Source organism: Aquila chrysaetos, chromosome 21 (assembly GCF_900496995.4).
Source record: "Aquila chrysaetos chrysaetos chromosome 21, bAquChr1.4, whole genome shotgun sequence".
In the NCBI taxonomy this organism is placed as follows: Eukaryota; Metazoa; Chordata; class Aves; order Accipitriformes; family Accipitridae; genus Aquila; species Aquila chrysaetos.
Window position 1 is genome coordinate 24,114,536 of NC_044024.1, and position 27,954 is coordinate 24,142,489.

Sequence of the window (27,954 nt, forward strand, 5' to 3'; positions counted from 1 at the left end):
CTGCTTCTTCCCTGGCCTCATTTGCCATCCCGCTTTCGACAGCGGAGCGAAGTGGGGAGCCTCGTCCCTCCGGAGCCTGATGCGTGCCTCCCAACTCGCTCCTCATCCCTGGCCTCTCGCAGTGTTGACCTGGGCCGTGCCTGGCAGCGGGTGAAGTGGTATTAAGGTGGCGACCGGTGCTGCCCCCTCTCCCGTCGTGCTGGGGTCTCCTCCCCCCGGGTGAGAGGGCAGAGCTGCTGCCCTGGGCTCCGGCAGCGGGTTCACAGTTGCCCCGCAGCTGCCTTCAGCTGCTCCCTGCTGGCGCTTACTAGGGAAGGAGCCCTGGCCTCCCACTGCCAGCGGGGCCGGAGCTGCCCGGCCCGCAGCCGCTGGCACCCTGCAGCCAGACCTGGCCCGTGTCCCCCCCCCCAGCCAGGGCAGGGGGGGTCCTGGGACCAGCCCCGGGTTGCTGCTGCGCCTGGCCCCATGCACAGCCCGCTGGCAGTGGGAGCCAACCCTCCTCTCCCACCTGCCCCAACACGCTACTGACCAAATCTCAAAGTCGTTGTGAAAAAGTGTATTTTTTGGTTTTACTAATCTATTTTCTAATGCGGTGTGTCGAGTGCTGCCTGCTGGGGCCGTCACGGATGCTGCCTGCACCTGTGGTTCCTGTCTGCTCTGTTCAGGTTCTCTGTGAAGGAAGTGGGGGTAGGGCGAGGGTTGGGGTTTCTTTATTTTTTCTTTTTTTTTTTTTTTTTTTTTTTTAATTTTAAAACAATGAAGGAAACTTAATTGGTTTGAAAAATGGCTGAGCTGTAGCTTATGCCTCTGTCTGTGCCTCCCCAAGCCGGCTGCCTCTTTCCCCTTCCCTGTGACTTTTCCAGCCTCTACATCTCACACTTCCAGGGTGTCTTATCTGCGTTGTCTTATTTGCGTCCTGCTGTCCCCCCACGGTGGGTGAAAGGGGGGGGGGTGTCTCAGTGCACAGGTGCCACAGCCCCGGCTGAGTGGTGACAAATCCTGGCGGGTGCAGCTGGGGAGCGTCCTGGGAAGCTTTGTTACCTGCAGACACAGCTCCCTTCCCCAGCTCCCTCCCCGAGCCTTCCTGGCAGGTAGGAAGCAGGCTGAAGGCCGGAGCGAAACGGTCTTGCACGCTTTTATTGGGATAGAGCGCAAAGGAACAAACTGGGTGCCCAAAGGCCGATGCTGCCGTGCAGGAGCTGGAGATGCTCGCGTGCAGCAGCGAGAGCTGGGCTGAGGGGGGGCTGGGGTAGGTGCCCCCAGCCAGGTACCAGCCTGTGTGTTTGTTACAGGCTGCCCCATGCTCCCGTGTGGATGCCTTCCCTTGCCGGCCCCTGCCTCGGCTCCTGCCTGCCCAGGGAGGCTCTGCGGGGCCCTGGCTGGGCTGCAGCTCCCCTGCCCCTTCCCGGGGGTGGGGGGTGTGCTCAGGGTGGCCGGTGCTTTGGGGGATCTGGCAGGGACTGTCCTGCTGGGTGACAGCCTCACCTTGCTGAGCCCATCTGCCTGTGGGGCAGCGGGGTGGTCGCTGCAGCCCCCTCTCGTAGCCCCCCCCCAGACCAGGCTTGGTGGCAAGCTGTGGGCAGCCTTTGGGGCTCCCCTTGAGCCGAGGGAGGGGGCTCACGGTGCCCTTGCTGGGCTGCTCTCAGCTCAGCCAAACCTCTCCCCCCACAACCCAAACTTCCCAGCAGACCTTTCCCTGCCTGCCCTGGCTGTGCGAGGAAGACGCTGGAGGAAGGCAGCGCGGGCGTCCTCCCTGCCGGCGAGGAGCTGGGCTCGGTGGGACCTCTGCCCTCTCGCACACGGCTGCTCAGCGCCGGGTTTGCTCCATCCCTGCCTGCCATGGATCTCCCTGTCCTCGCGGGCTCCTGCGCGCTCAGCCCAGCCTCGGTAGGCGAGGGCTCCGGGAGAAGCTCTTAAAGCTGTGGATAAAGTCAGGCAAACCCCGGAGAGGCAATCCAGGCCCGCGGCATCTCAGCGGAGAGCGCGGTGCCCCAGGGTGCCTGGAGCACCCGCGTCGGGGCAGCGGTACAAAATGTCCTGGGGGCAGCAAATGGGGCAGCCTCGGGGGACCGAGGGCTGAGCTGCCTGCAGCCACGCAGCACCTGCCTGCAGCGCAGGGGTCCCGCTGCCGGGGTTCACCTGCTTCTCCCGCCTGCAGCCGTCCCCTCCAGTCCGGACCCGCTGCCAGGGCCCGAGCGGGAAGCGGCTGTGGGCTGTGCCGGCAGGCAGGGTGGGCTCAGGAGGACTCTGCCAGGGAGAGAGCCTGCAGCTGCCCTTCAGGACCCCCCAGCTCGGCCTCATCCCGGCTGTTGTCTAGGGTCTCCGATCCCTCGAAGCAGCCTGAGTCCCGGGGAATGTCCCCCTTGGGCTCCAAGGGCGAAGGCTGGGCTTCAGAGCTGTCGCCTTCCTCCGGCTCGCTCGCTGCTGGGAGAGACGGGACGTGGCGTTAGCAGGCAGCGAGGCCGCTGCTGGGGCTGCCCGGTGCAGGGGCCGTGGGGTGTCTCCCACTCCCTCCCCCCAGCTCTTACTGTCGTAATCCAGGAGGAGCTCGGCGGCCGTGAGCAGCTTGGCACGGTGCTGGGGGTCCGTGATGTTCAGCTCGTTGAGGTGGGTCTCCCGCAGCTCCTTGAAGTCCTCCAGGGTCTGGTAGCCGTTCAGCAGCAGGGTGGAGGTGTGCTCCTGGGGCGGGAGGGCGGCGGGCAGCGCGGCAGAGGGATGAGCGGACCGCGGCATGGCTCACCCCAGCTTTCTCCGCCTGGCCCTCGGGGCTAGCTGTGTGGCTCCCGCCTTGGCGCAGGTCCACGGCGGCCACTCGCCCGAGAGTCATCCGGAAAAGCCCCGTGTGTCCCCTCTGCCCCCCCCCCCCCAGTGGTGCTCGGGCGTGAGGGGACAGAGGGGAGGGTGGTCCTGCCGCTGGCACCCCGGGCTTGTGCTGGGTGCCGCTGTCCCCCCAGGGGCCCCTGTCCCTTACCTGCAGGTTGATGCGCTCCAGCAGCTCATGGAGGGTCTTGGGCTTGAGCCGCTTGCTCTTGCTGGGGCCCCGGCTCTTGCGGGCAGGGGCCGTCTCCTCGGGGATGACATCCACGTAGATGAACTTGAAGGAGCCCACCCTGTTGTTGAGGAGCCCGGTCCAGGTGCCCACAGGCGGCTTCTCGATGATGCCGATGATGTCCCCTTTCTGGGCCAAGGGAGATGGGGGTGGAGGCGGGCGCAGGCTGCCTTCGGGGGGGTCCCCAGCCACCCTCCCTCCCCGGGGCCCACACCGTGGTCCTGCCCTTCACCCCAGCTCTCCCCAGCCCCGGGCTGGCCGTGGTGTGGCTCACCCGCAGCTTCAGCGAGTCCTTGTCGTAAGGGCTGGGTGTGAAGTCGGTGTGGACGCGGGCCCGGCCGCAGAAGGGGCCGCTGTAGGCTGGACCGCTCTCCTCCAGCCGCAGGCTGTCCCGGTTGCTGCCCCCGGGGCTGGAAACGTCGCTGCCTGTGGAGGGGAGGGAGATCAGGATGTGGCCAGCTGCGGGGCGAGGGGCCGGTGTCCTGCCGGGACCAGGCTCACCGCTGGACAGCTGGCGGCTGACGGATGGGTGCCCGTCTTCCTCCATCTCCAGGTAAGACAGGGGCACCTTTTCGTGGCTCGGGTCCTCGGTGCTGCCAGCTGGGGACAGGGGGCACAGGGACCCCTCCTCCTCCACGTCTCCCTGCTGAGGGGACGAGGGTCAGGCCAAGGGAGGGGGAGCTGCCCCCTGCCTGCCCAGGCCCCCCACTCACCTTCCCCTCGGCTAGTGCTTTCACGGCCATCCTGCCCATCTTGCGGTTCATGGTGCGGGAGATGACGGCCCGCCACTTCTTGCTCAGCTTCATGCCGCTGCTCCGTGCAGCATCATCGGGGACGGAGCTGCTGGACTCATCCTCGGGGATCTGGCAGAGGGATGGAGAGTGAAGGCAGAGCCCCCCAGCCCCTGGGCAAACCTCAGCTGGGTCACACAGGGCTGAAAGACTCCATGGGGAGCAAGACCCCAAATCCTGCCAGTGCTGGAACGCCTGGGGCTGCCCCATGGCATGTGGGCCACCAGTAGAACCAGGAGTTTGGGGAAACAGGCTCTGGAAAGGGCTGTGCCTGTCGGGGAGGTGGTCCCAGGGGAACAGGATGCGGCAGGGGTGCTGCCACTCCACGGGGGGGGCCAGGCACTCACGTTCTCCTCCAGGTTGAACTCCTTCTCGCTCGGCACAGGGGAGCTGACTTTGGACTTGGCGAAGTCCTTGAAGCTGCTGGAGCGCTGGAGGGAAAGCTGGCAGAGACGGAAAGGTGGGGGGGTTCTCCCTGTGCCCCGGGGTCCCAGCTCCCACCCTCCCCTCCGGCAGCCGGGCTGCTCGGCAAGCCGGAGCAGCCCCGGGGCGATGCCGGTTCTTGACAAGTTTTTTTGGTTGTCACAGCCTCGCCCTTCCTGCCCCAACCCCACAAGAGCCACTGTGTGTTGTGAGCCCCCCCGGGGACCTGGGGTGCAGAGACCCAGCATCGCTCTCGGTGCACGCACGTCGCCTTGGCACAGCGTCCCCGGGGCAGGGGCCACCCAGCACGGTGCCACTCGCTGCTGCTGTGGACCGAGCAGTGCCGAAAGCCCCGGCTCCAGCACCCGCTGTGGGTGCTCCGGCACTGAGCCTGGCACCGCCGAGCTGGGAGCAGCCCAGGACCGCGCCGTGCTGCTGTCGTGGCACACGGGCTGGGCGCTTGCTGGGAAAACACAGGGGCTCTGCAACACAGCCACTCTGCTCAGCACCCAAACGTGAGCGTGCTGCACCGGCCCAGCCCCTGAGCCAGGGATTTTGGCAACGAGAGCAGAGTGGGACCTGCCTCATGCTCAGTCCTGCTGCTGCGGTGGCTGTGCCGTGGGTCGCTCCCTCCCTTCCCTGCGAGTATCTGACAGCTAAAGGCTGTTTTCAGCAGCTGAGAGCATGTGTGCTGCCGTGCTCGGGCTGCTACCCTCACGTTCAGCTCCAGGCCTGAAAGTTGCCCACGTTTTCTGCCTGTGAGCATCGTCCCACAGCCCGGAGAGCACCTCCCCTGCCAGCATCACCAGCAAGCTCAGTCCCGCCTTTGTGCCAAAGCCACCAAAGCAGGTTTTGGATCTCAGTCCTGGTGCAACCCTCTATCACTGCCTCTTCCAGTCTCCCCTGAGCCCCCTGCCTGCCCCCCTGGCTCTCCTTCCCTCCTCTTCCTCTCCTCAGATGCCTGTCCCATGTGGGAAGGAGTTCCAATGGCCAGGAGCACCCTCGGTCCTGGCCAGCCGGGATCCCTGCACAGCCACGCAGTCCCAGGTCTCCCTCATCCCCGTATGCCCTGCACGAGCAGTACCGTGGGAGCCGGCTTGCGTGCTGGGGCTGGGCGAGCTCAGCTCCTGGCTGCTGGCACCCTCGCAGCACACGCCATGGCGCGCGGTCTTGCCTCGACCGCAAATGCAGCAATTTCCTTTTTTGAGTTGTCCTGCCTGCCCCGGGCTCCTGCTTGCACCAGAGGTGGCCGAGGCCCTATCCAGCCCCTGCGCAGCCTGGCCCTGCTCAGGCACGGCCCCGCGCCTTTCCCTCCTCCTCCTCCTTTTTATCGACTTGACTGAGCATCCTTTTTCACTTGTTTTTGACATTTTCTTATAGAGGGCCGGCTCGGATGAGGGAGACCTGGCTCCATCCCCAGTGTGGCTTTACTTAGCAGGACCAGCTCAGCTGGTGCATCCGTGCAGAGGACATGCTGGTGATTTGCTCTGCTCCAGCCCCAGCACCCGTGAACCCACCAGACCCGGCTGGCTTGAACCCCTCGGATCTCCCCCTTCAGACGAAACAACTTTACGCCCTGTGCCCCCCCTGCAGCTGGGAGAGCTGCGGCATCGGGCGCTGCCCCAGGGCCGGGGCTGCGCGAGCAGCTGCGGAAAGCCTGTCGGCGGGTGCCCATGGAACGGGGCAGCCGGGCCCGCCCCGGGGAGAACAGCACGGAGAGGGAAGTGAGAGCGGTGGCTGTGGCTGAGCAAGGGCAGGGGATGCCCGCCGGGGCATGCCGGGCTCGCTGGGCCACCCCCGGCACGGGGAGGGGGGGGCTTCACCCAGATTTCCCCGTGGGGAGATTCCCAGCATGGACAAGCCGCCACGGGGAGCTTCCCAGCATGGAGGAGGCGCCACGGCGCGAGGCTCTGCCGGGATATCTGCCCGCCGTGGGCAGGACCACGGCACCAGGCGCCGTCCCCCTGCTCCGAGGCCGAAGCCAGCCCACCAGGGCCCGGCGAGAGCTGAAGAACCTGCCGGCGCGAGACCCGGCGGGGGGGACCGAGGGGCCGGTCGTGGCCCCCCGCCGCTGGCTCCAGCCCTCCAGGCGGGGCGGCACGCGGCCCCGCCGTGCCGGGGGGGCTCTCGAGAGCCCGCGGTGCTGGCAGCCGGTGCCGCCGGCGGCTCCCAACGCTCGGTGCGGTGCTGCCGGAGGAAGCGGCCAACGCACGTGACAAGAGCTGCAGCCTCGCGCTGCCTCGACCGCAGACACCTCGCTGCGCGGGCCGGGCGGGAGCTGCGCGCCCTGCACCACAGCCGTGCCCCCCCCCATCCCCGGCAGGAAGCGGCAGGCGGCCGCCCACGCCGCGGGGAGCCCGCGGGGAGGGGGAGCCGCTGTGCCCCCCACCAGAGCCCCACGGGTCCCACCGGCGCCCCGGCCCGCGTCCGCGCTGACCCCGGGGGTCCGCGCATCCCCGCCGCCCGTCCCGCCGGGGTGGGAGCGAGGCGCGGGACGAGGCCGAGACCACGCGCCGGCGAGGCCGCGGCGGCCGGCGGCGGCAGGGACTGACGGCCAGCGGTGCAGCCCCCAGGCCCCGCGGAGTTCTGCCCCGTGGCTGCCCCAGCCCCCCCGGCACCGGTGCTGCCTGCTCAGCATCCCCGGGCTGATGCTGGGCGTGCAGGGGCACCCGCAGGTGCCGAGGGCAGCCGGGCACCGCCGGCGCTCACCTTCTTGTGTCCCGGCTCCTTCTCACCGGCGTTGGAGGGCTTGCGGCGCAGCATGGTGCTGGGGCCCGGTGGCAAGGGTGTAGCGTTGGGGCAAGCGCCTGGCACGGCACGTACCGAAGCACCGGCACCGAGGCCGGGAAGCGCACAGGAAGCCGGCGGTCACATGAGAGGTGCTTGCAGCGGCGCGGATCAGGGTGGCTGGCGGGTGCGCCGGCTGGGGCAGGAGGAAGGAAACCCTCCACGAAGCTGCCGCCCTGCCCAGGGCCCCCCCGGGGTGGGGGATGCCTGCCTGCACCCTGCCAACCCATGGCGGTGCTGCCGCCCCTCGGTGATGCTGCTGGGGGGCACCGCGTTCCCCCCGCCCCCCGCCATGCAAAGGATGAAGGTCCCCAACCCCTCCACCGTGCCCTCTCCTTCTCCCTGCCGGCACACGATGGCCAAGCCCGCTGGGTGATGCTTGGTCTGGGATGTCCCCTGCCTCCGCAGCTCCTCCTGGCTGGGCATCGAGCCCCGGTGGGACGTGCCCATTGGCACCGGCACCTGCGGGGCAGCGGGGACGGCCCCGGTCAGCCCGGCTCCCCTGCACCCTCTTGCTCCGGTTCCCCCATCTCTGCTCCCAAGAATTAAAATCTGCCCTGAATCCACCTCCTCTACGCCGGTGCTGACTTGGCCGCCCCAGGGCAGGGCAGATGGCACGAGCTGGGCGACATGTGCGGGGCCGGGGGACACGTGGGGCCGGACCCCAGCCCCACACCAGCCAGCGAGGCATCGGCTGGGCTGCCGCGGCAGGGCACAGCAGTGCGCAGGCACCCGCTGGCGTTGCTCGTGTTTAATCACAAATGAGCAAATAGAAAACAAAAAAAAGGAAGCGAGCAGCGGGGAGAAGAAACGGCCGCGGCAGGGAGGGGGCTGGCGCGGGGTCAGGCCTGCAGCCCGGTGAGCAGCGCGGAGAGGAGGGAGGCGAGGGCCAGTGTGCCCAGGGTGGCGGTGGCAGCGGCGGCAGCGGCGGCACTGCCCAGCGGGAAGGGCTCGGTGTTCCTCTGCAGCCAGCGGTACTCCTCCTCCAGCCGCTGCCGCTGCAGCTCTGGCCCCACGCGCGCCCGGATGGTCTCGTAGTAGGCATTCAGGTACCGGATCTGCAGCCAGGCACCGCGGGGGGCTGTGGCGGGGGCTGCCCCCACCACCTGCCCCCCGTTGGCCCCCCCATCCAGCTACCCCACACCCTGATCACTGGCCCCATCCGCAGACCCCGTTGCCCCTCTCCATCCACGCATCCGTCCCTGCCCCGGCCCCGTTTACCCACCCTGACCTCACGCCGCGGTCCCGGTTTCCCGCTACGTCCACTCCCTCAGCCCCCTTCGCTCTCCCCGTACCCCAGCCCCACGCCCCAGCTCTGCCCCCCTGCCCCGAGCACCCTGTACCTGCTCCGGTGACAGGAGGCTGAGGTCGATGAGGTTGCGGTCGTAGGGCACCAGGGACACCACCTCGAAGGTCAGGAAGGGCTTCTCCCCGGTCTGGTGCTGCGGCAGAGAGGTGGCGTTGGGTGCCCCCAGCCCCGCCGGGGGGGCGTGTGTGCCCCCACCCCTGCCTTGATGCAGCCCCCCCGGCGCTGTGCCACCCTCACCAGCCCAGCCCCATTGCGCTACCTTGGTCTGCGCCTCCACCACGAGGGCGACATCCTCGATGCGGATCCCAAACTCGCCGTCCCGGTAGTACCCGGGCTCTGGGGGCCGGGGAAGGTGCCCGGTGAGTCCCGAGCCCCAGCAACTCCCCCAGCCCATCCCACCCCAGAGGGGCAGGATCTGGCCCCTGAGTGGGGCCGAGAGTTGAACGCTTCCTCCCCTGGCTGGGCTCCACGCCTCAGGGACATGCCCGAGAGCCCGAGGCACCAGCTGGAGCCGTGGGCGCGCGTACCGATGGAGGTGAACATGCCGGCCGTCAGGGGCACGTTGTTGGACTGGAATCCCACAGGCCCTGCAAGGGACACAGAGTGGGTTACGGCTCCTGGGGACGGCGCGTGCCAAAGGGACACCCCAACAAGGACCGAGGTGTCACCCCAGCAAGGACCACGGGGCCACCCCAGCAAGGACTACGGGACCACATCGGCAAGGACCGCAGGGCCACCCTGGCAAGGACTGCAGCACCCTGCAAGTAGGGGACACCCGCCCACAGCAAGAGGCTCGGCTGGGCTATGAGAAGCCCCAGATGAGCCTCTGTCCTTGTCCCTGTCCCCTGGAGCTCAGCCCACGTCCCCAGCGCTGGTGCCGGTGCCACAACACCTACACTCATGGACCGAGAGGAAGTTGCCGATGCCGTGGCCGGTCCCGTGGCCGTAGTTGAGTCCCACGTTCCAGAGTGCCCGGCGGGCGAAGGACTCCACCACTCGCCCTGGGGAATGAAGAGGTGGGATGGGGGCCAGCGAGCCGACGAGGGCCCCCCCTGCCCTCCTCCGCCCCATGCCCGGGGGCACCTGGGCAAGGCTGGGCTGCCTGATGCCTGGCTCAGCACCCACCTGCTGTGTTGGGTGGGAAGATGAGGCGGGACAGGTCGATGTTGCCCATCAGCACGCGGGTGTAGGCTTCCTACAAGTGGCATGGCGGGGGGGCTGAGCGTGGTGGTGCCCGGACGCCTCCTCCTGCACATCCAGCCCTGGCTGGGACCTTGGTGCCGAGTGCCGCAGGGGGATGCTGGGCACCGCAGGGGGATGCTGGGCACCGCAGGGGGATGCTGGCGGGCGTGGGAGAGGCTGGTACCTTCTGGAGTGGGGTCGGCACACCCCAGTGCATCGTCCGTGTGATGTCTGTCGTCCCATCCCTGCAAAGGGGGGACGTGAACTGGGACGATGCAGCCCCAGCGCTGGATTTGGAGCCCCCTGCCACCACCACCCAGCGCTGGGGGGATGGAGAGGGGATGGGGGTCTGCGCAGTGCTGGGGGGGGTCTGCGCTAAGGGCTACGCACAGATATTGCCCTCCGGTGTCTGAAAGGTACATCTCATCCACAGACAGCTTCCTGCTGCTCCTGTTGGAGGGGCTGCAAGGGGAAGGGGTGTCAGAGCCCGCTCCCAGCCTCCAGCTGCCCAGTCCCTGCTGCCAGCCCTGGGTCCCCCAGTCCTGACTGGGGCCGAGCCATACCTGTAGTGGGCCAGTGCTGCGTTGAGCCCGCTGGCGGAGATGGACTGGAAGCTGGGCCCACAGTTGTGCTCCTGGGCCCTGGAAGGCAGCAGGGAGGGAGATGCTGGGGGTCCCCGGCTGCCCTAAGCCAGGGGAGGGGGGGGGCCGTGGCGGCAGCACTGACTGGCGGAGCATGTCGATGTGCTGTGCCCCCGAAAACTCGTCCACCTCCCCCTGCGGGACCATCTTCTCCAGCCACAGCAGGTACTGGATGACAGCCACTGCGTCCCGAACCTGGGGGTGGCCCAGTGGCATCAAGGAGGGGCATCAGCACCCCGCTTCTGCCAGCTGAACCCCACTCGTGCTCGGGTCTGCGGGGACGGGGACAGCCCTTACGTGAGCGGCTCGCAGCAGCTCCTGCTCCTTGGCGTTTTTCACAGCCTTGGCCAGCATGACGGGGGAGTAGCTGTCCTCCAGCAGCTTCTCCTGCAAGGGCAGGCTGGGGGTCCGGGCACGGCCACCCACCCCCTCGTGCCCCGGGGACGGCTGCTGCACATCCCGCACCCCCACCTCTCGGTGGCACGGGGCCGTCCCCGAGCCCGGCAGGACCCACGTCGCCCACGGCCGGGCTCAGCGGCGCGGGCGCCCGCGCCGGCACTTGGCGGTGTCCCACCTGGGGGATGACGCCGTAGAGGCCGTAGGTGGTGTACTCGGTGCCCAGCCAGACGGTGACGTTGCCCTGGGCGTAGCGGCGGAGGTGGGCACGTGCCTGCCCGTACTCCTGCAGCTCCACGCACAGCGGCCCCGGGCAGCCTGCCCGCAGGGACTGCCGTGCCGCCGCCGACAGCCGCGTCTCGTCCACGAACAGGCTGGGGAAGGATGCGGGCTGGGGTGGGCGCAGCCGTGGCGTTGGCCTGCCGCCTTTGGTCCCCACCGAGCCCGGCCACGTGGGGCACGCCGGTGGAGAGGAGGGGGCTGGGGGCTGGCTGGGGGGCTTAGGGGGGATGCTGGGCTGGGAACGGGGGTCGGCCTCAGGCTGTGCTGGAAGGGAGAGTGCTGCACCCCAGGGTGGGCTGCGAGGTAGGGGGGGCTGGACCTGGGAAAGATGTGGGGCTTGGAAGGGACACACAACGGGGCTGGGCACTGCAGGATGTGGTGGGCTCTGGGGAGGGGGGCAGCTGGGCCAGGGGAGGGTCCCATGGATGCTGGCCCTGGAAGGGAAGTAGGGGGGGTGCTGAGCCCCGTCCATGCCCCGTGCCCACGGGGAGATGCTGCCCACCTTATGCTGGTGTTGGTCAGCAGGGTGTAGGAGTAGAAGACGGGGTTGTAGGGAATGTCGTTTCCGCGGAGGTTGAAGAGCCCTGCCAGGAACGAGACCTCCGAGCCTGTGCCCACCGTCTGCCCTCCCGCCCCAGGGCTCACAGCCCATGGCACCCTCCACGGAATCCACCACGGCGCCCACCACGGCACCACGGCTACTCACAGGCCGTCTCCTCCAGCCCTGACAGCAGCACGGCCGTGGGGCGTCGAACGTGCTGCTCCATCTGCTGCCGGATCCCGGCCACCTTCTCCTGCCAGCTGCTCCCTGGGAGGAGACCGAGCGGCCGGCTCAGCCCAGGGATCACCACGGCCCCCGGGGCTGGGGGCTGCCACGGGCGAGCATCCACCCGGCACCCTCGGGGAAGATGGCAGTCATACCCGTGAACGCTGCCGGGAGGCTGTAGATCTCGCTGGAGGCTGGAGGGGGCCTCTGGTCACCCCACACTTGATCTACAAGGTTGGTCTCGATGGGGAGCAGGGTCCTGCCGGAGCCGTGCAGAGCCTGGCTGTAGCTGTTCCAGGTGTCTGAGGGAGGGGAAACAGCCTGCGGTTGGGGGCACCTGGTAAATCCACACCCGGGAGCTGCACTCACATCAGGCGGGGTCACCCCATGTGATGACCAACCCTACCGATGGAGAAGAGGAACGGGTCCAAGCTGATGTTCCCCCCCACAGGAACCGCCTCCAGGATCCACAGCCCGATGGACTTGATCCAGGCTGCAGGAGAGAGCTGGGTGGCACCGTGAGGATGAACTGCATCCTAGCCCACGCTGAGCCCAGATGAGGCCGTGGTGGGGGCTGGGGGGGTCCTGGGGGCAGGGAAATGCAGCAGCCCCCCATCCTCCCCCCCACTGACTTGTCCTCTGCAGCTCCCAGTTGCAGTCCAGCTGCCGCTCTGCCTGGATCCAGTAGCGGCTGTCGGTCCACAGGGCAGCCTTGTCCCACGTCACCACTACGGTGCCTGGGACAGGAGTGGGGGCTCAGGCATCACTTCTCCCCCTGCTCCAGGCAGCCGGCAGGGACCCCCAGGGATCCCCGGCCTGACCTCCTGTGTGGAGCAGGACCGTGCCCTGCCCTGAGGAACCCCAAGGATGAGGACCAGCAGGCAGACGGGTGCTGGACCCTGCCAGCAGGGACCCCAGGGTGGCAAGGATGCTCTCACCTGCAGAGCCAGTGAAGCCGGTCAGCCAGCCCAGCCGGGAATCCCGCTCGGCGATGTACTCGCTCTGGAGCCGGGGATGGAGCCGTGAGAGGTGGCCGTGGGTGCCGGCTGGGGAGCCGGTCCCCAGGGGCACAGGCAGGCTGCTGCCTTACCATGTGGGCATCCGTGGAGGGCACGATGTAGGCATGGACGCTGTGGGCTCGCATGGTGCCCCGCAGAGCGGCGAGCCGCGCCGTCGTGTTGATGGCCGTAGGCGGCAGGTACTGGTGGCACAAAGGGACATGTGGTGGGGAGGGCACCAGCTGCAGTGGTGGGCCTGGGGGGGATGATTCCATGGGGGGTGCCCCAGGAACAGGGAGGGCTGGGCACGGCAGGGCTCACCGGTGGGACTGCGGAGCAGTTCCGAATGTCGGTCTTGGCGGAGGCAGCCTGCGGCGGCCGGTCCATGGCACAGCCTGTGGGCACGGGGATGCTCTGGAGCCTGAGGCTGCAGCCCGGGGTCCCGCTGGCCCCTTGCTCCAGCCCAGAGCCAGCACTGGGCAGCCGTGACCCTTTTCCCCAGTCCCAAAGAGCAAGCCAGACCAGCTTTGGACTTTTTTCAAAAAACAGTGTTTCTAGCCCCAGGACTGGTGGGTGAAAACCAACAGCATCACCCGGCTCAAGAGGAAGTAAACGCTCCCGGGCATGACCAACACCCGTGGCACGCGTGGAGACGGCCCCGGCGGTGCGGTGGGATAGGCGCGAGGTGCAACCAGTGCCCACCATGCCCAGGAGGCGGGGAGGGGGTTGGCAGGAGCCAGTCCTGAGCATCCCTGGCGCTGGGGCTGCTGGAGGACATGGCCAGCAGCCGTGCCCGGGCACGACCTGGCCTCTCCCCAGTGCTGCTCTGCGTCTGGTGCCACCACCGGCACCGCCTTTCCCCGAGCTCTCCATCACTGTCACCGCTGCAGTCTGCGGGCAGGGACCTGGTTCTTTATCTCAGGCCAAAGGCACCAGGCTTGGGTCTGTGGGGCAATGGGTCGCCCTTACCATGGTGTGGCCTTGGGTACCTGGTCTCTCCTTGCCCCCAGGAGCTGCTCCTTACCCGTCACCTCCCCAGAGCTCGTCCCTGGAGTCAGGCAGGCAGGATGAGCCCCTCTCCGCAGCCCGGCCCCCTGCTCAGTGGGGCTGGATCAGCAGCACATCCCTGGCTTCCTAAGGGCAAACCCACCCTTCCTGCACCCAAAGTTGTGGTTTGGAGTGCTGCAAAACACCCCTACTTCCTCCATGCTGGGACCTGCCTGGTTCCCGGGGGGGGGGGGGGGGGGGGGGGGGGGTCCCAGGAGGTGTCGTCCCCTGGCAAGCCCACCCCACCTCCCAGCCCCTCCGACATACCGTGGAGCAGGAGCACCCAGGCTGCGATCCACTGAGGGGGGTGCATGGCTGCCCTGGGGGTGCCCAGCAGGACGGGGAGCGGAGGGGACCTTTCCACAGTGCTTTGGGGGACAGGTCCCTCCTCCTGTGCCTTTGCCCCAGGGGTGGAGGGATGCTGGATGGGAGGGCCAAGGCCCCGAGCAGATACGGGCGGGGGGGTGTTGTCCTATGCACTGAAAGCGATTCCTGCTGCTAAATAAAAGCAAACAGCAAAATCAGCACAAAGTCCAAAGATCCTCCCAGAGCAGAGGTGGGGTTGTGCCAGCTCAGCCTGGCACGTGCCAGCTGCCCGGGGTTCAAAGCAGGCGAGGAGCTCTGCTCTGCTCCCTTGTGTCCCTGGGGAAACCTCTACCCCCTGGAGCCACGGAGACCTGACACGGGGGTCCCGGGGTGAGGGCACCCCGGGGGGGCCATGCTGCCGCGGCCAGCCGACTCCCGGAGCCAGCCCTCCTCCTCCACCAGGACATGGAGCCGTGCAGAGCATCCCCCCGGGCACGGCCGTGCCGGTCCCCACCCCAGCGCCCAGTGGCACCCCCGAGGCTGGAGCTGGCAGAGGCTGGGGTGAGGGCGGGGGGGGGACTCCACAGCAATTGCTAAACATCACAGCTGTCACGGGGAGGCAAAAATGCCCTTCCTCCCTGTAGGGCCCTAACTGCATGAGCAGGGCTGGGAGCTGGCCAGTGGGGCAGCAGGAGCACTGATGAAACACGCGCCCCAGTTTTTGGCTCCTGCGGATGGCTGTGTGCCGGTAACACACGATTTTGCATCCCCTGGCCACGGCTGGGCCCCTGATTTTTTTTATGCGGCTGTTCTTCCACTGTGGCTCTAGTAACAGGGTCAGCAGTCTGGCACCGGCAGGCTTTTTATGCCAGGGAAAAGCCAGTCGGCACCGAGGACCACGTCAGTGCCCGTACCACTCTGGCTGCTCCCTGCTGAAACCTCTGCACCCCTTTGGTGAGGCGAGGTGCCGGCACCCAGCCGTGGGTGGGAAGGAGCCGACCATCCTCAGCGGCGAGCTCTGAGCTCCCCGGGGATGCCTGTGGGCAGAGCCAGGGGAAAGTGGGGCGAGAAGGGGATGGGAGAGGAGCAAGGGGCGGCACGGGCAGCAGCGTGGTGCACCGTGCTTGCCGATGCCTCTGGTCTGCAGGCCGGCTGTGGGTCCCACGCACCTGCAGATGCTTCGGGCTGCATGAGAGGTGGTGGTGCAGGAAAACCCTGAATGCTCTGGGGATGGGACAGGTCTTGCTGGGTATTCCTGGCCTGAGGGAGGCTGGCTGGAGGGCACCCAAAATCCTGCCACGGGCCCCCCCCATGGACTGCAGAAGGAGCAGAGGCGGATGCTCCCACCGCTCCTGTATGCCCTCCCCAGCCCCTGCCTGCGGGTAGGGGCAGAGGCAGAGAGGGGTCATGGGGGAGCACGGGGACCCCGCAGGACACGGAGATGGTGTCCGAGAGGAGTGCGGAGGGATGGGGCCAGAGCACGCGTGGTGCTGGCATCCCAGCTTTTAGCCAGTGCAATTATACAGAAAAGGGACCGGGCTTTGGAGAGACAGAGCTGAATGTCTGACCCCACCTCTAGAGTGTGGGTACGGGCTTCTGGGGAGCAGGAATACACGTGAGGCCTTGAAGGTAAGCGCGGGGTAACTTCAGTGCTAGCAAGAGCACATGGTCCTGCTAATGGAGTAATAGGAATAATAAATTTGGAACGCATTAGTGTGTCGGGTTGGAAATGCTGGCAAAGGAGACAACGGCAATATTTTAGCATCGAGCAGCCTTACGCGATCAGAGATGCGTTTGGTGGCAGTGTATGGAGGGAGGGGAGCATGGTGGTGGTGAACAGACCAAGCTACGCCGTGCAGGCAGGGTACCAGCCCCTGCCCACACCCCAGGCACAGGTCTCGGGGACCAGCGGCCACCTCCGAGGGCTGCACTGGGACCCCGCTCCCTGGGATGTGCCCTTTGTCCCACCAAGCCCGTGAGCTCCGGACCGCTGTGGCATTGCCTTGCTAAAAAGCTCGTTATGTTAGTCATAATGAGCCTTGACCCCAAGGCCTGTCACTTTTATTGCACACATATTTCCTCTAACTGGTTTGATGACTTCTCTGTGGTTATTGAAGAGAAAGGCTGGCTGAAGGACAGACCTGTTGTTGGCAGGCAGCAGAGGTGTCCGTCCACTGTCAGACACGGACCTTCAGGGGAGGATGCATGTACCCGCCCAGGACAGGGGTACCTGGAGGAGTCCCTGCTGGAGAGTTGCTCATCACAGACTGTGAAGCTCCTTTTTCACTGGCCGGCATGTCTCACAGATCTGCTGCACCACAGGGTGGCCGCAGCATCACTGTCACAGCCAGCTGACTGCCAGACGGCCCCGGGGCTCCGTCTGAGGGCACAGCCAGCTGCGTGGCACAAACACACATTTGGAGGAGGGTAAAAGAGAGAGGGGGACTGGGTGAGGCATGGGGCAAGGATGAGAGGTGTGCTGAGAGCAAATGCCCGGAGAAGGCTGGAAGGACCTTGCTGCCGTTGCGGCAGGACCTTGCGCTTGGTGGCTTGCACTGCAGGATGCAAGTTGCAGGAGATCTGGTAGGTCCTACAGTAAATGAACAAACAGATGTTTTATAAACAAACCTCCCTGAAAATATAAGAGGTCCTTCAGGAAACCTGGGCAGCAAATCCCTGTGGACTCCCAGTGCAATGGGCGGGGAGGAAGCCCTGTCCGGCTGGCTCCCGGGCTCTGCCGGCTCTGCCGGCTGCCCACCACCCTTCTGCTGCTCCTTCCCTCCTCTTCACAAGCCTCTCTGCGTGGCCAGACCCCTCTCCTGGGACCACCTCCAGCACTGGGCTGTGGGTCCCTGCACCGTCTCACATGAGCTCTCTGCTTCCCCTGCGCGGGCACGGCCATGAGGCTGGATACAGCCAGGCCAGGGATGGGAGCCACAGACCCCCTCAGAGGCGCTGCCTTTTCCCAGCAGCGTTTTATGACCTATTGGACAGCCACTTTTTAACCCATTTAATGTGGCAGCACCTCTGTGGTATCCTTCGAGCCTCTTGAATGGCAATGGAAATCCTTCATCTGCCCCAGGGCAGCTGGCGTGTTCCATCCCGGCGTCACGGCAGCACTAAGGGAACCGGCACAGGCCGCCTCTCCAGGCGGTGGGATTTGGGGTGACCAGGCTTGTCCCCCAGAGTGGAGAAGCTCACAGTGCCAGGACAGCAAGGACAGAGGGAACCCGCTGGGCAGTGGGCTGCAGCCAGGACAAGCTGCCGCAGCGCCTGCCGGCACTGGGACACACGCAGCGGCCCTTTGGCCACCCTCTTGTCCCACCCTGTTGCCCTCAACCCTCCAACCCTACTTTTGCTGGCATGAGCCGGCTAGTCGGCTCAAGGCGCTGGAGAGCAGCCTGGCCCTGGGACTGGAGGGTTGGGGGGGGCAGCGTGCCCACATGGCCACTGCCCGGCTTTGCCACCGAGCCACTGCCGAGGCTGTGCGGTGGCTGCCTGGCCCGCAGGGGGATTGTCCGGCTGTGCCATCGCGGGGGCTGTCTGCTCCATGCGGTGACCGTCCGGCTGTGTCACCGCAGCGACTGTCTGTCCAGCTGTGTGTGTCGCCGCAGCGACTGTCCAGCTGTGTCACCGGGATCCTGCTCACCACGAGGTGGCACCAGGACTGCGCTGTGGAGCCGCACAGACCCCTGTCCCCCTGTCCCGTCCCCTGCCCACCCACCCGGTCCTGCCACAGCTCCGGTGCAGCGCGGGGGCCGGCAGCAGCAAAGCCTGGTGGTCCCGCTGCCATCCCGTCCCTGCCTGCGGGCGGGCCGAGGACTGGCGCACTCATGTCACAAATGCTCTCAGGCCGCCTGGCCCTGGCGTCTCCCTCAGGTCCCCCGCTCAGAGAAGCCGCGGGGGGGGGGCACTGGGGATCCCCAGCCCCAGCGCAGGCAGGATAGGGACGGGAGGGAGGGGGGACACCAAAGCTGCCTGTAATTGTTATGGCAACAAAAGTTTCTCAAGGACGTGTGACGCGGTTGCCGTGGTGACGGTCAGGCAGCAGTTTGCTGCCATCCTGCTAATTAGTGAAATGCGCTAATGATGCTTCCATCCTCCCCGCCTGGTCTCTTCCCCGTGCCAGGGTGGGGGCTGCGTCCACGGCGGTGCCCAGGCCCCCGCGGCCCCCCCCAGCCCTGCCTGCCGGCCGCCCCTCACCGCACAGCTGCACACCCGGTCCCATGGGGTCCGCACGGTGACAAGGGAGCCCCCCCACCCCCTTATTCCCAACCTCTGAGCTCAACTCCGCAATCCCATCCCCGATGCCACCCCCCCCCACCACATCCAAGGGATGGGGCTGGGGCTGAGCCGTCCCATCCCCATGGGTACAGCGTCAGCGTGAGCCCTGTGGCTACACGTCCCTCCTCCTCCTCCTCGCCCAGCATGGGGGGGGGGTGGCACCGGCCATCCCTGGGGACCCCTGGGGCCGCGTGCCGCTCCAAGCAAGCCAGCGTCAACAGGACGAAGCTCATCGGCCGCCGCGCGTCCGGTGGGGCCCTTCTCTCCCGCGGGAGGTTTCCTCGAAGACGGGCCGGAGGAAGGCTTTGGGGGGACATCCTCCCTTTGTGGGCTATTGTTGGCCTTCCGTCACCTGCAGAGGCCGTGGGGTGACTCAGGCCGGGGTGACGCGCCCGGCAAACAGGACGTGGATCGGGGAGGGAGGGAGGGTGTGCGAGGCCGCAGGAATGCGGAAGCGAGCGGTGGCACGGGGATGCTGTGACAACCCCTTGCGAAGGCAGGGCCTGCCTGCCGCTGCCTGCCCTGAAGCCCGGCAGGTGATGCGTGCCTGGGGGGGGTGGGCTGTGGGGGGTCCCCACTGCACCCCAGAGCCTGGCAGCTGGCCTGCAGGCATGGGGCTCCAGCTCCTGGACCTCCTCTCGAAGGAGCATCCCACTTCAGGGTCGCGCAATGCTGGTGGGGAGCAGTGACCCCACACTGCGCCAGCAGCAGGGGGGCCGCAGGCGAACCTGCCCAGAGCCCTTGGCCAGGCGGCGGTGGTGCGGGAGCGGGGCACAGCCAGCAGGACTGGAACCGGCGCAGAGGATGTCCTCCTCCTGCGGTGCCTACAGACAAGGGCAGGGTTGTGACGTGGTGCCCACACACCCCCTGGAGCCCCTCCTCACCCCCTCACTCCCCCAGTACAGCCCCTCCGCACAGCCCCCGCTGTACACACTGTCAGGGTGCTGGCAAGGCAGGGCCACCCCTCGCTCACCTTGCTGGTAGGTGCTGTCCCAGGGTGCAGTTGTACTTGTCACCCACTTTTTGCAGTGGCGATACCTTGTACCTTGTGTTGGGTTGACCCCGGCTGGACGCTGGGTGCCCACCAAAGCTGCTCCATCACTGCCCTCCTCAGCTGGACAGGTGAGAGAAGATATAATGGAAGGCTCATCGGTCGAGATAAGGACAAGAGAGATCACTCACCAGTTACCATCGCGGAAAAAACAGACTCGACTTAGGGAAATTAGTTTTATTTATTACCAATCACATCAGAGCAGGATAATGAGAAAATAAAAACTAAATTGTAAAACCCTTTCCTCCCACCCCTCCCTCCTTCCCAGCTCAACTCCACTCCTGATTTTCTCTATCTGCTCCCCCTGAGTTGCACAGGGGGATGGGGAATGGGGGTTATGGTCAGTTCATCACACCTTGTCTCTGCCACTCCTTCCTCCTCAGGGGCAGGACTCCTCACTCTTCCCCTGCTCCAGCGTGGGGTCCCTTCCACAGGAGACAGTCCTCCATGAACTTCTCCAACGTGAATCCTTCCCACAGGCTGCAGTCCTGCCAGCAAACCTGCTCCAGCATGGGCTTCCTGTGGGGTCACAGCCTCCTTCGGGCATCCCCCTGCTCCACCGTGGACCTCCCTGGGCTGCAGGGGGACAGCCTGCCTCACCATGGTCTTCCCCACGGGCTGCAGGGGAATCTCTGCTCCGGCGCCTGGAGCACCTCCTCCCCCTCCTTCTGCACTGACCTTGGTGTCTGCAGAGTGGTTTCTCTCCCATATTCTCACTCCTCTCTCCAGCGGCAGTTGCTGTTGCACAGCAACTTTTCCCCCTTCTTAATTATGTTCTCCCAGAGGCGCTACCACCGTTGCTGATGGGCTCAACCTGGGCCAGCGGCGGGTCCATCTTGGAGCCGGCTGGCATTGACTCTGTCGGACATAGGAGAAGCTTCTAGCAGCTTCTCACAGAAGCCACCCCTGTAGCCCTCCCCGCTACCAAAACCTTGCCATGCAAACCAACACATACGTGTACCTACATGCTGCCCTTAGCCACCCGCTCAGGGCATGCCCGTGCCCAGACCTGGAGCAGTCGCTTTCTGACTGTTGGCTTGCAGAGCCCCGCTTGTGTCCTCGGTGTGCTGCGGCTGTCACTGCGTCAGTCCTTGGTGCATGTTTCACAGTGTGTCCCGACTGCCCCCTCTCCAGCTGCCATCTCCCAGCCCCAAATCCCTGAGGAGCGGCACGGGGGGGGGGTTCCAGCAGCCCTCACCCCCAGGATGCTGGGGAGGGGAGTGTTACAAACAGGGTTGTGCCTCCCCAAACCCTCCCACGAGGTCTGCGGGGGCTGAAGGGTGATGTCCCGGCACGGTGCGTGGTCCCCATGGCCTCCCTGGCAGCACCCAGCTGCAGGCAAAGGGGCCACCAGGCCGTGGGAGACTTCAGCTCTGCCTTCGTCACCCGCCACGACACCATGCCAGCGGCTGTACCCGCACACCCGGGTCAATGAGGGACTCTGTCGGTGCTCAGCCAGCACCCAGGCCATGCAGGACTAGTGCCCGCAGCCCGCACCTCTGTGCACGGGGGGGCCCAGGGTGCTTTAGCCCCCACCCTGGCCCATGCACCGCAGGGCCGGGGGCTGCAGCGCCCATCCTGCAGCGGTGGTCTGTCCCCCATTCCTGCACAGGCAGCGGCACCCCGGGCAGAGGGGGCTTCGTGCCCCCCCTGGGCAGTGGCTGGATGACCTGGAGGGCAGTGGGGGGGCTGCTGATGTACCCCTCTGCGGGCACCTCCTGGGTGGGGGGGCAGAGGGGCAGGGGCTGCCAGGGTCAGTGGGCATGGGGGGGGTGGTGCCAGAACAGCCTCCTGCCCCTTTGGATGCCGGGGGAAGGGGGGGGGTGGGCTGGAAGGGGGGGCCTGGTCTAGGTGGGGTGGAGGGTCCCAGGGTCGCAGGACCAGGCTGGGAGCGGGTCCCCAATCCAGCCTGGGTGGGGGGTCCCGGGCCAGGCTGGGAGCGGGTCCCCAATGCAGCCTGGCTGGGGGGTCCCGGGCCAGGCTGGGAGCGGGTCCCCAATCCAGCCTGGGTGGGGGGTCCCGGGCCAGGCTGGGAGCGCGTCCCCAGTCCAGCCTGGGTGGGGGGTCCCGGGTCCCAGGACCAGGCTGGGAGCGCGTCCCCAATCCAGGCTGGCTGGGGGAATCCCAGGACCGAGCTGGGGGGGGTGGTCCCCGAGCCCTGGGGCCGGGGCCGGGCTGAGGGGGGGGATGTGGGTGGGGGATCCCCAGGAGGGGGTGCCGGTGGGGGGGACCAGGCTGGGGTGGGCTGGGGGGTGTCCCGGGAGGGGTGCGGGCGCTGGGGCGGGGCGGGGCGGGGCGGGGGGCGGACACCCCCCCCGGGGGCCCGGCGGCCACATGACCGGGCGGGCGGCGGGGCCGGGCCGGGCTCTCACCGCCTACAAATGCGGCTCCCCCGCAGCGGGGCCGCCGCTGCAGCCGCCGCCGCCGCCCCCGCCGCCCCGCAGCCCCCCCAGCATGGCCGCGCCGCGCTGGCTCCTGGCGCTGCTGCTGCTCTGGCTCGCCCTGGCCGCCGCGGGTGAGTGCCGGGACCCCCGGGCTCCGCGCCGTACTGGGGACACCCCCCCGCGCCCCCGAGTCCCCTCTTCCCCCGCTCCGGCATCGCCCGGTGTCCGGGCCGGCAGCGGGGAGGATGGAGGGGACCGTGCCCGGGTGACCGTGGGGCAGGGTGGGCTGAGCGGGGCTCGGGGGGGGGGGAGCGGCACCCCCTGCCCGTGCCGGCCGGGAGCCGCTGCCGCCGGGCTGGGGAGGACAAAGCTCTTTTCATGGTGCCAACAAACCCCCCCCTGTCCATCCGGGCAGGCGAGCAGAACAACAGCCGGCCGAGGGCCGGAGAGCCGTCGCTGCCACCGGCTGCCGGGGCACGACCCGCCTGGTGCCGCGGGTGACAGCCCGGGGCATCGCCGGGGTGCTGGCAGCGGGAGCCACGGCCCTGCCAGGCTGCCCACGGCGGGTCTCGGCCCCCTTCCCCGGGTGCCATCCCAGTCCCGGCTCAGCATGGCACTGCCACACGTGTGCTGGGTGTGGGACTGGGGGTGCTGGGACCGGTGCTGGCACCGGAGCATCTCTGCCAGGCGCCCCGGGGAGTGGAGCGGGGCGGGGGGAGCCGGCTGCAGGGAGAGGGCGCTGCCCAGGGAGAGGGGGTGAGGGTCTCGGTGGACCCTGCCCGTTGCTGGCAGGGAGGGGGGCACAGGAGGGTGGCTTTGGGGAGGGCTGGGGGCCAAAGCTTGAGGCTGGGCTGCTGGGTGGCCCTCGGCGAGGCCGGTGGCAGCGGCCACACGAGGTGGCCATGCTCGGCGCAGGTGGCCTGGCCGCCTCGGCGCAGGAAGCACTCGGCCGGCGAATGGCTCCTGCTGCGGGCAATTCAGGAAACGGGCGGCTGCCCGGTCCTGCTTGCCTTGGGCCAGGCAGCGGGAGGTGCAGGCAAGCGCCACAGCATCCCCGTCCCACATGCAGGGTGAGGGGGACCTGGCTAATGCTCTTCCTGCCGTCCCCAGGGCCGCTGGGCCAGGCGCCGGATGGGAAGGATGCGGAGGACGGCCTCATCCGAACGCTGGTGCGGCCGCGGGGTGCACGGCGCGGGGCTGGGCACCGGCCGAGCGGCTGGAGGAGGTACCGGCGGCCCCGGCCCCGGCTTTCCCACAAGGGCCCCATGCCCTTCTGAGGCAGGTGAGGAGCAGCGGGGTGTCGGGGGGACAAGGGGACACGTGTGACATTGTAGGGAGGGAACTCACAAGTACCTGGGTTTGCTCTTGTTGCAGGGTTGCCACCAGCCTTCCAGGGACGTGGCTCCCATTGCCCGCTCTGTGTCCTAGCCTGCTCTGCTCGTCTCCTGGCCCTGAGCGTAGGGTCCCACCTGTGAGCCCTCGGCTGGTGTCACCTCCTCCCTGCGGCTGTCCCCGGTGGCCCCGGCACCATGTCTGGCACCACGGGTGCCTCCTGCCTCCCCTCACCGCCTCCTGGGGCTGGCTGGGGGTGGGTCACCCATGTAGCTCATGGTGGGGCCAGGTGCCGCCATGCTTGCCCCTGTCCCGCTGGGTACGGGGCTGCCCTGGGCATCGGCTTGCTGGGACCTGTGGGCTTTGCGCAAAGCACTTTGTCAGGCAGAGGAGCTTCTCCGCAGGGGTCTGCGAGCTCCCTCGGGGCTCCTGCCCCGTCCCTGCTAGTCACCCGCATGCCGGGGTGAGCACACAGCTTGTCGTGGGGAGGGGTCTATTTATTCCCATGGTGCTAATCCCACACCCTGGGTGAGCTGCCTTCCTCTCCCTGGCTAGCGTGGGGTCCCCTTCCCACTGGCAGACCTGCCTCCTGGGGACCCTCAAGGCGTGGGGTGCCTGCCCAGGACACAGCTTGGGGTCCTGGGCCCCTCTGCCTGCTCCATGCCATGGGACAGCAGGAGAATGGAGGGGCATGGGGGGTCTCTGTCAAACACTGACATATGCCAAAGGGGGGGGGCCCTTGCTCTGAGTGCCACTGGGTCCTGTTGACCATGTCTCTCGTGTCTGTAAAGATTTATTCTGTGTAAATACATCTTTATAATAAAGAGTTACGATGACAGCAAACCCTTAGTTTTGGAGGTGTGGGCAGGGGTTGCTCACCTGCCAGTGGGAAGGGCTCCCAGGGGCCCTCTGCTCCCTCCTGGAGCTGCCCGGGGGCAGCTTGGGGCCAAGGCAGCCCCTTCCCCAGCCCGGTGCTGGCAGAGAAGATGCCCCCAGCAAAGAAACAAGCTGCGGGGCTGCCTGGCCTGTAAGACTGGGGAGGAGGGTGGGAAAACACAGGTCAGCACCCCTCAAGCTTTCAGAGGGGCTGGGTGATGGAGGAGGGGATGCTGGAAGGGCACAGGGATGCTGGTCCCAGCCAGGGCAGCATGGAGTGGCTGGGGCTGGGGGACCCTCGGGCTGTGGAGCAAAGACTGGCTGCAAATTCTGCCCTGAGCCCCGCTGCCTTTATCCCCTTCTGGGGTTTATTTTTCTGCTCACCCGAATTCCCCTCCATGGCTGGCATCGGCTGCATGATGAAGGGCTGAGCAGTAATAACGCCTTTAAAAGCAGGGAGCAGGACAGTGGGACGGGCTCTGCCGCCGAGGGGCTGTGCAGGGATGCTTCATGCCCAGAGAGGGGACACAGCCCGGCCGATCCTGCCCACTGTCCCCCAGGCACCAATGGGGCCTGGGTCTGGGGACTCGAGCGACTCATTAGCCAAAGCCTTTGCTGGAATAACGGCTTTTGTAAGGCGGTTTCTACAGGGATGTGCGGGCGCGCGGATGCTCCTGCCCTGCTCCCGCGATGCTGCCGTTGCCGTGGTTACCAGCACCCACGGGTGCTGGGTGAAGCCGAGGGTGCAGCACCCGTGTCCAGCAGCGCGGTGCCGGGGCAGGGAGGAGGGTTTGGGCCTGACCTGGCCCCACGGCAGGAGGATGAGGCCAGTGGGACAGGCGTGGACCGCGTGGTGGCTGCCGGAGCTGTCTCTGCCGAGCACCTTGCCGGGATGCTCCAGCCCCTGGTGAAGGGCAGGCAGCCGTCCCAGTGCTGCGGGATGGTGGCCCAGTCCTGGGCACGGCTCTCTGACTGGTTCCGTTTGACTCTGCTGCCTTCAGGCAGCCCCAGCGGCTGCCAGATCCCCCCTTTTCCCCCAGCCTGACCCCACCAGCCCTGGGCAGCTGTTCCCACAGCCCCGCACGCAGGAGCAGCTGTGGGTGCCTGGTACCTGGCATCTCCAGCCCTGGCATCCCTGTCCCTGGCATCCCCCTCCCTGGTGTCCCCGTCCTTAGTGTCCCTGTCTCTGGTGTCCCTGCGCCCACAGGGCTGTGTGTGAGCAGGATCCATGCAGGGGGGCAGCGCGTCAGGGCTCAGCAGACTGAGGGTCCCTGTAGGACCTTGCAGGTGGGTGGGGGCTGAGCCCTGCAAAGGGATGGGACCCCCGGGCACAGGACCTCCCCCAGCCACCACCCCAAGCGAGGCGGTGCCCGTGCAGGGCCCCCCCAAACCCCAGATTGATTGCAGCAGGCCTCCCACCAGAGACATCCCGGGGCAGAGGGCAACTCAGCCCCAGCACCACGGCGGGACTGCGAGCAGGGGAGCGCGCCAGCCGTGGGGGCACGGGCCAGGGGGGGTTGGCAGCACCGGCTGGGAGGGGGTTAACGGGGCCGCCGAGGAGCGGAAAGGCTGCAGCTGCGGGGCTGGGAGCAGAGCCTGGGGGAAGCAGGGCTGGGCCCAGCTGGCCTCCATTAGCTCATCCTCCGGGACTGGGGAGGGATGTGCTCCCCGGCCACACGCCAGCGCGCTCCCGCCACGCCGCCTACCCACGCCCGCCGTGGCGGCCGGCCGCCCCGCGTGCCTGCGGGGAGCCGCTGCCGGCCCTGCTTCGACACCGCCTGTGCCCCCCGCGCCGGGATGGGGTGGGTGGGCGAGGGCTGCCAGCTGGCTGCCCAGTCCCGTCCTGGCCCTCGCGCCGTGGTTTCCAGTCCCGTCAGCCTCCCGGCCCGCGGCGGCGGTTGCCACCGGTGCTGTGATGGGGGCGGGATGTGACGCCCCGGCCACAGCTCCCCCCGGCTGACCCGTTCCTCCATTGCCACCCTACGGTGCTGCTGATACTGGTTTGAACTGGGAGGGCTCTCCCCCTGCGCGTCAAACCATCCCTCAGCACCAATGGTTTGCCCCCCCCGGCCCTGGGTGCAGGCAGCCAGCACCCTGCCCACAAAATCCCGCGGCTGGGGCGCCTGCCTGGGCGCAGGCAGGGCAGGCAGCCGGGGGCTGGCCTGGCAGCCTCCCCTGGAGCAGGCTGCTGTGAGGCAGCGATGCCCCACGGCCCCGCCGGGCATCGCCCAGCCCCGAGCGCGAGGGCTTGGGCTGCGGCCAGGGGATGCACAGCTGAGGCCTGACCCCAGCCCTCCCGCGCCAGCCTGGAAGGAGGAGGCCAGGGAGGACCCCCCGGTTGGGCTGTGGCCAGGCAGTGCCGGAGGAAAAGGCTCCTGGGCCGGGAGACCTAAGGAATCTCTGGCTTTTCCTGGCCTGGCCGGCTGCCCGCAGGCAGGTGGGAGGCTGCCGGGCTCGGCCACGTTCCCCATGCACCGCGTGCCATGGCAGCTCCCTTGCACGCTGCCTGCGGTGCCGGAGCCCCTGCACCGCGGCGGGGAGCTGCGGCAGTGTGGGCAGCGGGGCACAAGGGCAGTGCCAAGGACAGGGGCATGGGCAGAGGCGGGCAGGTGGGGAGAGGCACTGCTGGAACAGCATCTGCAGCGTGGTGGCTGCTGCAAGTGCTGCCGGGGGGGGGGGGTTTTGAAGCCAGAGAGCTGCAAGGCCTCCAGAGCCAAGGGCAGAAGGCGAGCACGTACAGGCAGCCCCCCCCACCCCAGGCAGCTGCCTGGCTGCCGCCCCTGGGCATGTGTGCAGGTGCCGGTCCCGGCATGGCGAGGACAGGTCCCGCCTCACTGAGTGGGGAAACAAGGATGCTGGGTGCACTGGGAGAGGGGATAGGAATGGGCTGAGGAATCGCTGGAGCCCTCCAGTCCTTGGGGACCTCTGGCTGCATCCAGGGGGATGGGCAGGGCTCACTGCCCCGCCTGGGACTGGCAATGGGACACCCAGGGTGGACAAGGACACCGGCTGTGCCAAAACTGCAGGCTGAGCCCCACCGCTCACGGCAGGCATGTGCTGCTGGGATGCTACCAGCTACGCCAGTCCCACCATCCATGTGTCATCAGCATCCTTCAGTCCCCCCATGTCCATGGTGGGCCGACAGGCGTCCGTGAGCCCCCCACCTCCACGCAGGGTGCAGAGCAGTGCACCAACAGCCCCAAAGGTCCCCCGTGCCCCTGGCTGAGCCTGGAGGATGGGCAGGCCCAGCCTTCAGCCCCATCCCCGGGGAGCAGCAGGGCTTCACGCTCGCTCCGGCATTTCCGCCGGCAGTGGCAGGAATGCGGTGGCCGCGGGAACAATGCCGGCACCTTGCACCGGTCCCCTCCGTGACGGTGCTGGGAGCAGCTGCCCGGGCACAGCCCTGCTCTCAAGGAGCCGGCAGGAAGCAGATGGAGATGACACCGGCGGCCGTTTCCTGCGGCAGGACGCACTGGCTTTCTCCACCGCTGTTCCAGTTGCCGAGCCAGCGGGACCCGAGGGACCCGGCGTCCACGGGCATCGCTGCTCGGGCCTGCAAAAGCCCCGTGCCACACGCTGGCACCGGCCCGCTGCTGCGCTCGCTCTCCCCAGGCCCTGCTCCGTGCCGACTCCCCCGGCTGCACCATTCCCCGTGCGGCGTGTGCCAGGCCACTCTGCCGAACAGCCAAGCGGCGCTGGGCTGCGCATTGCCTGCGTGTCAGGAGCCTGCAAGCTGCTGCTCGGGAGCAGGAGCTAAACCAGCACGAACCAGAGGAACAGAAACCTCTGCCGCTGTCCTCCGGCTCTGCCCGGCGTGCTGCCAGAGTGGTGGTGATGATGGGAGAGGCCGAGGAAGGACTCGGCTGCATTTGGAAGGCTCCAGTCCCCTAGACAGAGCCCCGGAGCCGCAGGCAGGGAGGACGGCGGAGCCGAGCCGCAGCTCTGCGTCACGGGATGCTGCGGCCCAGCAGCAGCCACCCCCAGGCCGCGCGGCACGGAGCTACGTGAGGGACGGCAGGCTCGGTGTGAGCACCCGGCCCAGCCCTGCAA

At 67.6% G+C, this 27,954-nt stretch overlaps 3 protein-coding genes across 7 annotated transcripts; 1 reads left to right on the forward strand and 2 right to left on the reverse strand.

Annotated features, from left to right (window-relative positions):
- Nucleotides 1-1,119: 1,119 nt before the first annotated feature.
- Nucleotides 1,120-7,393, reverse strand: SASH3 (SAM and SH3 domain containing 3). 3 transcript variants are annotated; one of them, XM_029997114.2, is made up of 8 exons: nucleotides 6,973-7,393; nucleotides 4,188-4,283; nucleotides 3,763-3,912; nucleotides 3,551-3,695; nucleotides 3,324-3,475; nucleotides 2,972-3,178; nucleotides 2,529-2,679; nucleotides 1,120-2,424 (listed from the first exon to the last, which is right to left on the reverse strand). In XM_029997114.2, the coding sequence occupies exons 1-8, from the start codon at nucleotides 7,024-7,026 to the stop codon at nucleotides 2,237-2,239; spliced, it is 1,143 nt and encodes a 380-aa protein (XP_029852974.1). In that variant the 5' UTR covers nucleotides 7,027-7,393; the 3' UTR covers nucleotides 1,120-2,236. The 3 variants fall into 3 exon arrangements, with proteins under 3 accessions (XP_029852974.1, XP_029852976.1, XP_029852975.1); XM_029997116.2 differs by having other exon boundaries at nucleotides 3,551-3,692; nucleotides 6,973-7,271; XM_029997115.2 differs by having other exon boundaries at nucleotides 1,120-2,421; nucleotides 6,973-7,271.
- A 393-nt stretch (nucleotides 7,394-7,786) lies between these two features.
- On the reverse strand, nucleotides 7,787-14,093 carry XPNPEP2 (X-prolyl aminopeptidase 2). Of its 3 annotated transcripts, XM_029997110.2 has the most exons (21): nucleotides 13,939-14,092; nucleotides 12,946-13,019; nucleotides 12,717-12,827; nucleotides 12,565-12,628; nucleotides 12,259-12,363; nucleotides 12,033-12,119; nucleotides 11,782-11,928; nucleotides 11,567-11,668; nucleotides 11,363-11,444; nucleotides 10,757-10,952; nucleotides 10,480-10,569; nucleotides 10,268-10,377; nucleotides 10,105-10,182; nucleotides 9,932-10,003; nucleotides 9,726-9,786; nucleotides 9,485-9,554; nucleotides 9,256-9,360; nucleotides 8,887-8,946; nucleotides 8,619-8,695; nucleotides 8,394-8,492; nucleotides 7,787-8,108 (listed from the first exon to the last, which is right to left on the reverse strand). In XM_029997110.2, exons 1-21 carry the CDS (start codon nucleotides 13,982-13,984, stop codon nucleotides 7,893-7,895), a joined length of 2,052 nt encoding a protein of 683 aa, XP_029852970.1. In that variant the 5' UTR covers nucleotides 13,985-14,092; the 3' UTR covers nucleotides 7,787-7,892. The 3 variants fall into 3 exon arrangements, with proteins under 3 accessions (XP_029852970.1, XP_040974999.1, XP_040975000.1); XM_041119065.1 differs by having other exon boundaries at nucleotides 8,394-8,695; nucleotides 13,939-14,093; XM_041119066.1 differs by lacking the exon at nucleotides 13,939-14,092 and adding an exon at nucleotides 13,649-13,712 and having other exon boundaries at nucleotides 8,394-8,695.
- A 7,553-nt stretch (nucleotides 14,094-21,646) lies between these two features.
- On the forward strand, nucleotides 21,647-23,871 carry APLN (apelin). Its single transcript, XM_029997122.1, has 3 exons — nucleotides 21,647-21,827; nucleotides 22,807-22,978; nucleotides 23,071-23,871. The coding sequence occupies exons 1-2, from the start codon at nucleotides 21,647-21,649 to the stop codon at nucleotides 22,971-22,973; spliced, it is 348 nt and encodes a 115-aa protein (XP_029852982.1). The 3' UTR covers nucleotides 22,974-22,978; nucleotides 23,071-23,871.
- Nucleotides 23,872-27,954: the final 4,083 nt, after the last annotated feature.

What these genes read in the sequence shown, in the direction of transcription:
- SASH3 (XM_029997114.2), bottom strand. Translation starts at nt 7,026, where the DNA reads ATGCTGCGCCGCAAGCCCTCCAACGCCGGTGAGAAGGAGCCGGGACAC. An exon ending in AGGAGCCGGGACACAAGAAG is followed by an intron (nt 4,284 to 6,972) that starts GTGAGCGCCGGC and finishes CGTCTCTGCCAG; the next exon opens with CTTTCCCTCCAGCGCTCCAG. An exon ending in AGTTCAACCTGGAGGAGAAC is followed by an intron (nt 3,913 to 4,187) that starts GTGAGTGCCTGG and finishes TCCCTCTGCCAG; the next exon opens with ATCCCCGAGGATGAGTCCAG.
- XPNPEP2 (XM_041119065.1), bottom strand. Translation starts at nt 13,984, where the DNA reads ATGCACCCCCCTCAGTGGATCGCAGCCTGGGTGCTCCTGCTCCACG. An exon ending in CACATCGACATGCTCCGCCA is followed by an intron (nt 10,183 to 10,267) that starts GTCAGTGCTGCC and finishes GCTGCCTTCCAG; the next exon opens with GGCCCAGGAGCACAACTGTG. An exon ending in CTTCCTCTCGGTCCATGAGT is followed by an intron (nt 8,947 to 9,255) that starts GTAGGTGTTGTG and finishes TGTCCCTTGCAG; the next exon opens with GGCCTGTGGGATTCCAGTCC.
- APLN (XM_029997122.1), top strand. Translation starts at nt 21,647, where the DNA reads ATGACCGGGCGGGCGGCGGGGCCGGGCCGGGCTCTCACCGCCTACAAA. An exon ending in GCTCGCCCTGGCCGCCGCGG is followed by an intron (nt 21,828 to 22,806) that starts GTGAGTGCCGGG and finishes TGCCGTCCCCAG; the next exon opens with GGCCGCTGGGCCAGGCGCCG.